This window comes from Poecilia reticulata, linkage group LG3 (assembly GCF_000633615.1).
Source record: "Poecilia reticulata strain Guanapo linkage group LG3, Guppy_female_1.0+MT, whole genome shotgun sequence".
NCBI lineage: Eukaryota > Metazoa > Chordata > Actinopteri > Cyprinodontiformes > Poeciliidae > Poecilia > Poecilia reticulata.
The window spans coordinates 15208242-15222053 of NC_024333.1; the positions used below are offsets into that span (position 1 = coordinate 15208242).

At 37.8% G+C, this 13812-nt stretch overlaps 1 protein-coding gene across 1 annotated transcript in view; it reads right to left on the minus strand.

Annotated features, from left to right (window-relative positions):
* The window catches only part of fah (fumarylacetoacetate hydrolase (fumarylacetoacetase)), a 56662-nt gene extending 47056 nt beyond the window's left edge, over nt 1-9606 (minus strand). Inside the window, exons 1-3 of the mRNA XM_017304149.1 lie at nt 9521-9606; nt 8958-9055; nt 184-236 (exon numbers count right to left, since the gene is read on the minus strand). Of these exons, the coding sequence (XP_017159638.1) occupies nt 184-236; nt 8958-9055; nt 9521-9558 (189 nt within the window). The 5' untranslated portion in view covers nt 9559-9606. The remainder of the gene's footprint in view (nt 1-183; nt 237-8957; nt 9056-9520) is intronic.
* Nucleotides 9607-13812: the final 4206 nt, after the last annotated feature.

A 13812-nucleotide genomic window follows, 5' to 3' on the forward strand; every position in this document is an offset into this window, starting at 1 on the left:
AATAAGGTTAAAAATGAAATTTTCTATTGCACCAGCAACAACGACACAGATGTATATTAACATGCATTGAAATATGCTATGATGAGAAAGACCTTTCTCTGGTAGTCAACAGTTTGTGTCTTCACATTATCACTCTACTCTGTACTCTGTCTCTGTGGTTCATAGAAAGAACAGCATAATTACCATCTCAAGCTCAATGTCCAGTTGCTTGGAAGGACCAAAGATTGGAGGTTTTGCTGAAAGGCAAAAGGTAAATGTTGTTACATTAAGCATAATAAGTCAGATAATTTATCAAAATACATCTTTCTTTACTCCACAATGCAAAGGACAAAGATTTTATTTCTATTTGAGCTACCAGTCATTCTCATAGCTAAAGCTGCTGTAAGTCATTTTTATAAAATCAAATTTTTTTTTACATATTTGTTAAAACTATCACTATGTCCTGACAGTATAAGACCGTGAAAAAACTGAGCTACTCTACTCTACTCTACTCTACCTCCTCCCATTGGTCCTCCTACCATCTGAAATGCATTGTTCCCGGTCAGAATCCAGGAGGATGCTCCCCCCACAGAATGTACAAGCTCAAGATTACCGGTTTACTGCAGCTGTGTTAGTGATGAAGAAACAACTTAACGCTATGGAAAAACTGCTTATTCGCTATCATTGGTGGCAAAGCTTTGATAGCTATGCTTTGCATTCCCGGCAGGCTCCAACGTTAAAGAGGAGCTGTAGCACAGCATAGAGCAAGATAAAATGTGTGAGCTGTACATACACAAACATGACTGACAGTGCTAGAGGGAATATTTATATTGGAAAAATGTGAGTTAGAAGAGAAGGAGAAATTTTGGAGTGAGTTAGATAAAGTGATGCAGAATATCCACAGACGTCAGTTAGAATGTTAGAATAAACTCTGAAAATGTATGACGTGGAGCGTTGACTGTCATCTCTCTGTGACTTTTGTTTCCACGCATGGAATCATTGAATCCGGGAGGATAAGAGAATATAACGAGCCAGAAGTTTTTGATTTTATTCTCTTAACAGCAGGCATTCACAGGAGGTAGTGGCTCTGTGTGTGAGTTTAACCTTTTGACCATCTTGATAAGATTTAACAGCTGTTGTAAAACAATCTGGTCTTGTCGCCAGAGCAGAACTCCCTCTCTGGTAGGCTTATAAAAAACATCTGTCTCCGCTCAAAAGAAAATAACGCTTCTTTAATCTTAAAGAAAAGGCTTTTATGGGAACATAAACTAGATTTAAATTAACTTAGCTAAGGACAGTCCCCTAATTAGAATACAGCAGAAAAGGGAAGCACGCCCTCCTTTAAAAGTATAGGACCCAGAACCTTAACTTCAGATCGCTCCGGGGTTACCCGTGATGCTGTCTCCGGGGAATGGTGCTTCGGTGAAATGGTTCCCCGTAAGTTTGTCTTGGTGTGTGGATGTTTGTGGAGTCAGGTAAATATTGAATTGGATGCTGGTTTGTAATTTTATTATGAGTTATGTCAGCTTCATTAGTTTGTTCGTCTAATAAATGTTGTTATGATTGTACTTGTAAAACATTTGTCTTTGCCTTTTTTTTTTTCTGTTTTGGCATTTTTCCCTATCCTATTTGTCTCAGGTAAATGAAGGTCTGTCTTAGTGTGTATGAAGTGTCTGTGTTGTTGATGTGAATTTATACTTTGAAATGTTGGAATAAACTCTGAAAATGTATGATGTGGAGTGGAAACAAAAGCCATGCGTGGCTTTTGTTTCCACGCATGGCATCATTGAATCCGGGAGGACAAGAGAATACGAGCCAGAAGTTAATGAATTTATTCTCTTACAGACCCCACACCACCTTGCAGTCACTGAATTCCTTCAGATTGCACCGTCCTCACAAGAAGTAATCCACCTGTGTGCTCCTACCTCTGCTCATAGGTGAGAGTGTTGCTGGACAACACAGGATGGTGGTGTGTAGGATGACTCTGAAGGTGAAAAAAGTGAAGAGAACAAAGGCAGAGTCGAGGACAAAGTGGTGGAAGTTGAGAAAATGAAAAAGAAAGAAAGTTGTGTGGCTTTCAGGAGGAGATGGGACACTGGTTAACAATGAGGAACCCTCAGAAAACTGGACAACTACTGCTCATGCTATAAGGGAGAGAGGTAGGAGGGTAGTCTGTGTCTTCTGGAGGGAAAGTTGGCAAGAAGACATAGTGGTGGAACAAGGAAGTGCAAGTGTGTGGGTACAGAGAAAGAGAGCAGCTAAGAAAAAGTGGGTATTTTTTGTGGCAATTACAGAGGTATAAAGTTGATGAATTTAATGAAGTTATGGGAAAAAGTTTTTGAAGTCACACTAAGGTCAGAAGTGGGAATCTGTGAGCAGCAGTATGGTTTTATGTGAGAAAAACATACTACAGATTCAGTCTTTGCAGATTTTGATAGAGAAGTTTAGAGAATGTCAGGCAGTGCTACATTGTGTTTTTATAGATCTAGAGAAAGCATATGACTGTATTCCAAGATAGGAGTTATGGCACTGCATAAGAAAGTCTAGATATTTCAGTGGAAATGGGGTTAGATCAAACCCTATTTCCATCATGGGAGAGGAAGTGGAGGTGGTTGAGGAATATAAATTCCTCGGTGTTCATCTGGACAACAGATTGGATTGGAGATGCAACAGTGAAGTGTCTATAAGTACGGACAAAGCAGACTGGACTTCTTGAGGAAGCTAAGATCATTCAAGGTATGCAGCAAGATGCTTTAGATCAGTGTTTCTCAACCTTTTTTGCCCCAGCGCCCCCTAGCCCTTATTAAGGTCCCTCACTGCCCCCCACCAAAGAATTTGCAGGCTACTTTGCACTGACCATTATTTTATCATTAATATTACTATCACTATTGTAGATGTTTTGATTTTTATGCTTGTTTCTGTATTTATCATGAAAAATTATTTCCCAGAGAACAAAAAAGCCATGGGAATAGAAATTATTTTCACAGGTGTCTACGAAAAATGCAACAAACATTCAAGTTAAAATTTGTAGGTCTAACAGCAGCCAGTCAGAGTGGAAAAAATATTCTTATTCTTTGCCATTTTCTAGTTGTTAAATATTACACAAATGAGCAGATAAAAGATGTACAGCAATGCCAGTTTAAACTTTGAACGATTTGCAAACGACTGAGCTCTGCAGCATTAAAACATGGATAGAACTGTAACTACATTGATCATAACTCTTCTTCTCTTCAGTGTTTCTGTCGGTTTCTGGTGATGCAGCTCTGTGCTGCCTTCAGGAGAATGGGACATCAGAGAATMATCCATAAAATTTCACCCACATGGCATTTATTGTGCAAACCAGAGCTTTCAKTGGAAAAACAAAAGTTCCAGGTCCTTTTAATGCCATACAAATGTGAGACAAAAACATGGATTATATCTTTATATAGACCTGTCTATTGATTTATAGATCAATAGTTTTACTGGACAGAAATTACAAAGAACAAATCTGGTTCTTAATCAAATCCTAATGAGTCAAATTCAAAGTGTCATGGATTCATCAGCCTCATGACATGGAGTCATCAGCCACTGACATGAAAAATAATATTGAAGAAATAAATATATCAAATCTAATTAAAAACATAAAAGTAATCAGTTCTTTACTGTTATGGTCTGTAAAATATATTTATTCTCAGTATTAGATGTGGTCTCAACAAACCCATGGCACTTCAACAATATTATTTTACCTTTTATCTGGAAATAGTGTAGGTTTATTCTTGCCATTCTGTCCTCTGTATTAATTATTGCTCGAAAGGTCTTGCCATACCAGTTTATTCCTCTGTATTTACTTTAGTTTCTTAGTTTATTCTTGCATTTTGTTCTTCATTCATTTCCATTTAGTTTTATTTGATTAGTATTATTATCCTCTCTTGGTTTATTGCTATATCCACTTTAGTTTCTTTCCTGTTGCTAGATTTATTTTATAGTTTATTGACACTCATCATCAGTAATCTCATCACCTGCTGCGCCTCCTAATCGTCATGTGTTTCACATCATGTGTTGATTTTTTCACTGTTCAGTGTCGGATTCTCTGTTTTTATGCCATAATTCACATCTAGTTCATCGCTCCGTTTTATGTCCCGTTTCTCCTGTTTCAGAGTTTTGCGCGATGTGCTTGTCTTTTTTTTTAACCCCCTAAGGTGCAGGGCGGTCGGGAAGCGTATTGATGAGGAAAAGGCAGACTGACATAAACCTTTTAAAACAACGGAAACAATTTCTGCATTCTGATTATTGAAATTTAAAAGTGCTGCGGTACCGTTGCTCAATCACTCCCGTTTCATACTGGACCACTTACAGCACCGGTTTTAACGCTATAAAATGAACACTCTCTATCATGGTATCACCCATGGATGGATTTCTTTATTTCTTTATTTCTTTATTTAAATGGGTTCATTTTTCAGAGGGATACACAGTGAGAGTATCGTGATTTTAGCTACCAGTAGCAGGAGAATGGAGCTGCGCCAAGAAGCTAACAGAAGCTAACAAACACTGAATAGAAGAGCTGCCATTGATACAGTTGCAGCCAAGCATGATTTAATGTTACACAATACAGTTCTACCAAGTTGCTCAAAGTCTAAACTGGCATTGTTGTGCATTTAAGGTGTAAAGTTTACCTTCGACCAAACGCCCCCCAAAGGCATCCCAGCGCCCCCTTTTGTAAAAATGTCCGCCAGCGCCCCCTGCCGTCCTCTGAACGCCCCCTGGGGGGCGGTACTGCCCACGTTGAGAACCGCTACTTTAGATCTTCTATAAGTCTGTTGTTGAGAGTGTCATATCTTCTGCAGTTGGGGCAGCAGCCTCAGAACCAGGGACCTAAAATGGCTTAACAGCCTGATAAAAAAGGCTGGTTCTGTTCTGGGTACAACTGTGGAGCCTATGAAGACGATGATTCTTCATAAAACCAACAAAAGTTATGGACAACCCTGACCATCCTCTTCATGAGACCGTCTTGGGAAAACAGAGTATCTTCAGTCAAACACTTCTTCAGATTTGCTGTAATACAGACCGGTACAAGAGATCTTTCCTGTCAACAGCTGTACTACCTACAATAACTCATTTGAATTAATATGAGTTACAACAACATTTATCTTCCCTTTGGATCATTAAAGTAATTTTGTATTTGAATTTGAGTAGCAGAAAACTATGTTATAGTGGCGAACTACTATGTTATAGTGGCGCAGGATGTGTTATGTATGAGAGCTGTAAGACTGCGGTGAGATGTGCTTTGGAGTGACAAAAAAGGAGTTCAAGGTGTAAGTGGAATTTCACCGAGGAACAGCACTGAGCCCTTTCTTGTTTATGTGGTGATGGACAAGTTGACAAATGAGGTTAGACAGGAATCTCCATAGACTATGATGTTTACAGATGACACTGTAAACATCGGTAAACATCATAGTTTACAGAGAGCACAGAACAGGTGGAGGAAAATCTTGAGAGATGGAAGTTTGCCCTGGAAAGGAGAGGAATGTAGGTCAGATATAGCAAGACAGAATACATGTGTGTGAATGAGAGGGACCCAAGTGGACACGAGGTTACAGAGAACAGACATAAGAAGGTGAACGATTTTAAGTAGTTAAAGCATGAAAAAGAAGTAAAGAAACATGTCAACTCAGGTTGGAATGGGTGGAGAAAAGTGTCAGGTGTGCTGTGTGATAAAAGTGTATCAGGAAGGATGAAAGGAAAAGTGTACAAGATGGTGGTGTGACCTGCAATGCTGTTTGGTTTAGACACCATGGCAACGACAAAGAGGCAGGATACAGAGTTGTAGGTAGCAGAGAAGGACATGTCACTCCCAAGGAGAACCTCAACAATGGATAAGATCAGAAATGAATACATCAGAGGAATAGCTCATGTAAGATGCATGGGAGATAAAGTCAGAGAAGCCAAGCTGAGATAGATTCCCTCAAGGGAAAAGCCAAGAGGAAAAAAAGAAGTCACTCTAATAATAAAGTCTAGGTCAGGGGTCACCAAAATGGTGTCCGCAGGCATCTGGTTGCCTGATGCCTGCGGACTCAACCTGGTAACTCAACCAGATGCCTGTCAGTCGCCCCAGAGCAAGTTCTAAAAACCAGATGCCTGTCAGTCGCCCCAGAGCAAGTTCTAAAAATAGCCATTGTCATTAGGGAGCACTGCCAAGAAAAAAAATATATATAATAAATGTTTTTACATTGAAATAACATTTGTTTATATTTAGATTTTTAAAAAAGTAAATTATAAAAACATTTACAATAAACTGCTGTATGTATAAAACTCTTTTCTACAGTTAAAGTTCAGAATTATGCGCAGATGCCTGCAGAACATTATCGGAAGGCAGTAGTGGCTGCAGCTAACGGAGTACTCACTCTGCGTACCTTGAGATTTTCCCTTAAGTAAAAAAAGAAAATAATAATTTCTGGAATTTGTATTATCCAACCCTTTTATTGTTAATAAAATTGTGGAGAAAAACAGATCTTTTGTGTCAAAACATCTTGTATGTAGCGAGTCTGTGGAGGTGGGCACGCCAAAGCCTAAATCTTATTGATCAGTTTACTTTTGTTTATTTGGTGGCTTGGCACTTTTTCTGTAAGCTAAAGATGAATGAGCAGAGTTTGATCCTCCCGTACAGCTGCAGGTGCTACTGCAACAATACATACTCTCAGTCACTTGTGGGAAATTTAGAATCACACAGAAGAGCTCCAAAAGGGAGTCAAACTTTTAACTCTGAACTAAGAACTTCTGATCACATAATAGCAATTAACCATAGGTGCCATGGTGAATCATTACTGATAACTGTTGGGAGTAGTCCCTAACATTAATATGATCAGGCAGCATGTAATCACATGTATTATTGTTATAAAGGCTGGCTGAGCCAATTTAATTTATGTCTGTATCAAACAAGTAGCCCTTCGTGTTACTCTGGACTCGTGAGGCAGCTCCCAGTCTCTAAAAGGTTGGTGACCCCTGGTCTAGGTAGTCTCTACTACGTCAAAATATCTTCAGGTTGGTTTTATGCTCTACTCAGGTCACTAGTTAAACTTATACTTTTTGGTATGAAGAGAAGAAGATGTGAAACAGGATTTGAAAACCCATCTTCAAAATAGGTTTGTCTGTTTCAATTAATGAGGAACACAAATGTGTGTAACTCGTAATTAAATTAAAAAGGACATTAATGATCAGGGCCATGCAGAGACCACTAAAGGGGCAGGTGCTCAAAAAAAAAAAAAAAAAAAGGGCACATCTAACCGCATTCTAGGACAGAATATTAACAAAGCCACACAGCTTTCAGAGTTTAATAAACAATAATAAATAAAATTGTGAGATACAATCAAAGCTAAGGAAAATCTCTATATAAAGCAAACAACTATGCATATGTAAGATATTTTATTAGTAATTTCTTTCTGCAGGTCTATTTTGTTATAAGTATTGCCTTATTCAAACCCGCAATTTAGCAGGGCATGTAAATCAGAGCAAGATCACCAGACATATTTTGTCTTTACATAATTACACTATTATAAATATAAAAAAGGGCACAATGCAACCTTTTAGTGTACAGAAATCTATAAAAAATAGCTGCCTGTTTGCTACTCTTGCAGTGGAGATGAAGATGGTCCATTCAGGAAAGCAGAGCTGCATCAAAYKTTAACGTGGAACTGCAGAAAAACGAAAAAACAAAACAAAAACAAAAGCAAATATTGAATTGTTAATGCATGTCACCATGAGAAAGGCCTACTGAGTTTTGCTTAAAAAACTTTTTTCTCACATGACGTCGTGGGAAGGGCCCAAAATCGCAACAAAATCTTTCTGATGTGTGCAAATAAAAGTTTATGTTTTTCAAATAACTTTTTAAGTTCACGACAAAAATGAGTTATTTAATTTAAAAAAAGTTAAACAAAACATTTAGATTTTTTAAAAAAAATAAATCATTACAATTCCAAAAATTTTGATTACAATTTTATTTTACTTAACTGAGGTAAAAAAAATTTTCATTGAATAATTGGGGGAAAAATATATATAAATTCATACTCTGCAAACCAGACCCTAAATTTACTTAAAGTCTGGTTTGAGTTTTTTACCCTTCATTAATGACAAACTTTTATTACATACATTATCTATCTTGATAATTCAGGGTGTTATTTTTAATTCTAAATGAATATCCTTGCTGGTCTTTTATGCTATTCTCCTTCAAGATACATTTACCTAACGCTAGAATAAATGCAATGTACGTTATGCAGCAAAGGAAATTAGAAGACATATAACCATTATGGAGAGGATCGGGTTTGGACGACAGGGAAGAAGCTTTTTAGTTATCTTGCGTTGCTAGCAAAGTCGTTAGCTAGCAGTTAGCTAATAGAACATCAACAACATGTATGATAAAAATACTGAATCGATAGATAAGAACAGTTTTTCCTCACCTGGCTGTCTCCTCCCGCTCAGTAGTTCTTCAGAGAACGGCAGTCGCAAAGGCCTGTCAGTGTCTGTTGTATTTCATTACCTCTCTGCTTAAACCGATACTCCGTGCTGAAGCAGAAATGATACTTCAACGTTTTCCGTCATCTGACAAGTAGCAAGTCTACTCCACTTTATTCACCAAAAACGTTTTTTTTTTAAATTCACCAAAACTGTTCTGAAATCTGGAACGTTCGCTACATTGAGCTCCAGTTAGCCGCCTTATCTGGCTGCACGAGAGGCAATTGCATCATACGTCAAGGGCAAAAGGTCAAAGGTAACAAGGTGACTGGAGGCTTATGTTGTACAAAAAAAAAAAAAAAAATTTAGTACATGTTATTATGTGTCAGAAGAGGGCTTAGGAAATAATAATACAAAATAAATAAATAAATAAATAAAAATTTGACCAAAAGGGCACTTGGGGGCAAGGAGAAAAGGGACTCAAGCACCCCCCCTCTGCACATGCCTGTTAATGATACCCAACACTGGCAAACATTAGGAGATTAGGAGATTACTTGTATCAGGCCTCATCTGGCCACAAGGGCGGCGAATCGGGGTTCCAGACACAACCAGTGATGATGCTCTGCCATGGTATCCTACTGGAAGCCTCAACCTGCCAAACATCATAACACAGTTTTTAACAACAAAACCACACAATGATTTGGGTTGTGTTTTTGCACAAACTTGCCCAACTGGAAAACTGATAGCTAGAACTTTCTATCAATTGACTTAAACTTGGTACAAAGTTTTTAAATCAAATGTTTCAGTATCAATAAAAAAGTGATAGATAATCACATGTTAAACAGTGATTATCTATCACTGTTTAACAGTGATAGATAACCCCTAACCCTTAGGGTTAGGGTAAGGGTTAGGGTAAGGGTTAGGGTTTATTCCTGTTTCTAATTTAGTAAATTGAAAACATGCAAACCTCCGTTATCAAGCTCTCTTTGTCTTGAAAAACATGTGTAAACATGAAAATCCTTGAACAACATATTTAGGCTGACTTTCTATCTTTAAATATTATTCATGAAATGTTATTCATTTATTTTGATGCTCTAGATATTAGCATGGCATGTACCAGTTTGGCATCAAAGCATTCTCCTTTCCTCGAAACATGATACCGACATTAGTGGCGTGATCCTTGGAGGAGTAGAAATCAGTGTAATCACCTGTGAAACACACAGAAGTGGATTTCTATTTTTAATTAATTTGTAAAACTCTCCAAAAAATCTTTCCATATTCTCACTATAAACTTTCTTTTAAAGTTTATAGTGAGACTGGCTTAGGTTATCCTGTCATTCTGTGATAGTCTTAGGCTACTGGAAGACAAAATGACCACTTTTTCTCATGTTCTCATACTACTCTTCTACAATTTGCATTATTTGCCGCTATTTCAACTGTTAAAGTTTTGCTTTCTCTGTTATTTTTCTTTCCATAGAAGCTACCACCTGGTCTGACATTCCGTTTAGCTGTGATTTCTTCCTGGAGGGGGCACCAGCTGAGATAATGTCGCCATCAGGAAATCCTTTTCCCTTTCCTGCAATTACTTTTTGCTTTCATGAACATCAAAAATAATTCTATATCACTTCATCAGTTTCTTCTTGTGCATTCTTCTCTGTCTTCTTTTGGGAATCAGAATTCACATTAATGTTAGACTTATGTAATTATTAATAATTATAATCAATAATTTATTATTAGATTATTAATAAAATGTAAATTCTTTACAGCTGAAACATTCTGTAATTTATCTCTTTCATTAACTACTGGCATGTAATCTAACTACTGACAAGACAAAAGGAATATGTAGAAGAATAAAATGGAAATCAAATCAGATTAATGAATGAGCTATGACAAAATGAAATTAGAATACTGAAAGATTTACCTCAAAACCAATTATCTAATAAACAAGAAAAGGGAAAAACAGAGTTGCACAACCATAAATGCAGCATACAGTATTGTAAAACAGAATAACTGTTTTACAGATATTCTCTTTTGTGAAACTGATGGCTGTTTCACAAAAGTAGGATTAGAAAATCCAGGATAAGAGACAAAACCAGGCTGGACATAGCGCCATCAGTTCATCCTGCTTTTATCAAATTCACAAAGACCAAACCAGGCTCAAGAGGTGTGACTATGTCGAGCCAAACTCAAATAATTTAGGCGAATGCACGTCAACAGATTTCTTCAGCAGACCATGATATCGATCACAGACTCACTGATTCCATGCTAGATAAACTGCGTACACCATACCGCACACCAATCACACATCTTTTGATTTAGGATTATGAGGAATTGAAGCGCAACTCGGGACCTTGTGGTTCCTCCTTGGGCTGCCACCTTATCGTGGTGGAGGGGTTTGAGTGTCCCAATTACGGTTGCCGACAGGTGCAAATGCGCAGCAACAGAGAAAACATGCAAACATAAAAATAGACGCAAACAAAAAGCAAATAAAATGCAGCAAACAAAAGAGATGCAAACAAAAAAGAATACAACCACAAATGAAATGCAGCAAACAAAAAAGAGATGCAAACAAAAAAGAATACAACCACAAATGAAATGCAGAAAACAAAAAAAAAAGACGCAAACAAAAAAGAATACAATCACAAATGAAATGCAGCAAATAAAAAAGAGAGGCGCAAACAAAAAAAGAGAGATACAAACAAATGAAATGCAGCAAACAAAAGAAAAGATGCAAACAAAAAGTGCTGAAAACCAGAAGTGCTCCAGACCACTAGAGGGAGTCAAACAAAAAACAGCTGTGTCCAAATTTAGGGTCTGCATCCTTTAAAACGGGTGTTCAGAAAAGCAGCAATGGCGGCAAAATAATTTTTGCTGTATTACACTTAAAATTACACAAAATTATTTTTTACAATGTTTTTAGGCGAGAATGTAGATGTATAGATCAAAAATATCTGCTCAGTTCATCAATGAATCACTTAATTACAATATTGCTCCGACGTTTTCGGAGATGTCTGCTCCCGCTGCATTAACAGCCAGCTGTAATTCAACAGCTGGCTGGTTGTAATTCAACCCTATGAATTAGATAACAAGGGCTTCAGATTTAACAGGTGAGGAAAAAGTTTTAACTTAAAGAAAACATTGAACAAGTGGGTCAGTTATGCTAGCCTAACTGTTGCTAGCCTTCTATTAACTTTGATAACCTTAACATGTGCTGCGCAGTTCGGTGTGTTTTGGTTCCGTTAGCCCTAAAACAGGTCAACCTGCCCACCAAGTCATCAGTAGAGCAAGTGTTTAAATCAGCTAATCAACCACCACTGTGCTCAGGCGAAACCTTATTAATAATGACAATATAGACATCAAGCCTGACAGCATAATGCAACAGACTGAATGTTCTGTTTTGGTGTTTTTGCTACTTTTTTGTGTGGGAAATCCCTGATCGGTAATCTCTGCTCTATCTGCTCATTGAGCTGTTGTCTGTCGGCTGCCATGGCAACGGGTCCGCGTAAAGCCGACACACAAAGTGAGAAAAGGCAGAATAGAAGTGATGTTTGGTTCTTCACCTGTTTATCACCTTTATTGTACCTTTATTGTGTCGCACTGTCTGCACCTGCTGCAATTCACAAAAGTTAAACAAGCGACAAAAACTGAACTAATCATCAAACTACGGCTCCTACAGCATATTTAAAATAAAACAACTGACCAATATAAGAAAAATTTGCTCCTTCTTGCATCTTGACAGAACTAAGAAGCAAAATTGTTTATTTGTATCACGGAGAATTTATGGTAACACTTTATTTGAAGAGGTGTGCATAAGACTGACATGACACTGTCATGAACATGAAGAAGTCTTTATGAATGTTTGTAATGACACTTTTAGTGCAAAATTGCTCTAAAAGTTGCATTGAAAGTGCATTAAAAATGCCAACTTTGCATGATTTTGTAAATTATGATAATTTAATGCTGTTTTAGCCACTGCTCCAGTTTGGGGGTGACTGCCCCGAGGGCCCTGATGACCACAGGCACCACTGAAATGGGCGAGAGGTGAAAACACACACACACGCACACACATATGTGTGTGTGTGTGTGTATGCACATATGTATATATACATATATATATAAGAAAGGAATGTCGTCGTGTTGAACGCAGATGGAAAAAGGATCAACTGCAGATTACTTTTCCGATTTTAAAAGACTGTTGGCGTCTCTACCAGAGCACAGTTAAAGAGGCTAAAAGGGAATATTTGGCAAATAGAATTTCCTCAAACAGCCATAACTCACGTGTTTTATTTAACACCATTGACTCTGTACTTAATATTCCACAGAATGCTTGTTTGGAAGCTTCTCCTGACATGTGTGATAATTTTCTGTGTTTCTTTATTGAAAAGGTTGGTAGTACCAGGGATCTTATCACAACTCCTGACTCTGACCCCTCTGTTTCGATACCTTGCTCTGCTGCTTTTAATCAGTTTGAGCTTGTGACTGTCTCACTTTTAGAGGACGTGGTTGGCCGCATTAAGCCATCAGGTTCCCCACGTGATCCTGTCCCTCCACGATTTTTTAAAGATATTTTATCTAGCATAGGGCAGCCTGTTCTTGCAATTATAAATATCAGTCTGTCCTCAGGTGTGGTCTCTGCTAGTTTTAAACATGCAGTAGTGCAGCCACTGCTTAAAAAACCTGGCCTTTATCATACTATTCTGGCTAATTATCGGCCTATTTCGAAGCTGCCTTTTCTTTCTAAGGTTTTAGAAAAAATTGTGTACTGTAAACTGAAACAGTTTTTAGATGATAATGGCAATCTGGAGGTTTTCCAGTCAGGTTTTAAAACTCTTTATAGTGCAGAATCTGCTTTAATAAGAGTTTTTAATGATATCCTTCTTGCATGGGATTCTGGTAACCATGTTGTTCTGATTTTACTTGACCTAACTGCTGCCTTTGATACAGTAGACCATGACATTTTAGTATCGCGATTACACCACATTGTTGGTATTAATGGCACTGTTCTTAAATGGTTCCGGTCCTACCTGGAGGAGAGAACATTTTCAGTGAAAATTAGTGACTCTGAATCATCTGCTGCTTCAATGTCTTATGGTGTCCCGCAGGGCTCAATTCTGGGCCCTCTGCTTTTCTCACTTTATTTACTGCCTCTGGGTTCTATCCTTAGGAAACATGGGATTTAATTTCATTGCTATGCTGAGATTGTCAGATTTATTTGCCCATGAAGCAGAAGGATGTACATTCAATCACACATCTCCTGGCATGTCTAGGTGATATTAAAGCTTGGTTGGCCTTGAACTCTTTACATTTTAATGAAAGCAAAACAGAGGTGGTGATGTTTGGACCCAGTGACTCCTGTGAGTCCTCCTCTGTTGACCTGGGACCTTTGGAGGTATATTTTAAACCTGTTAT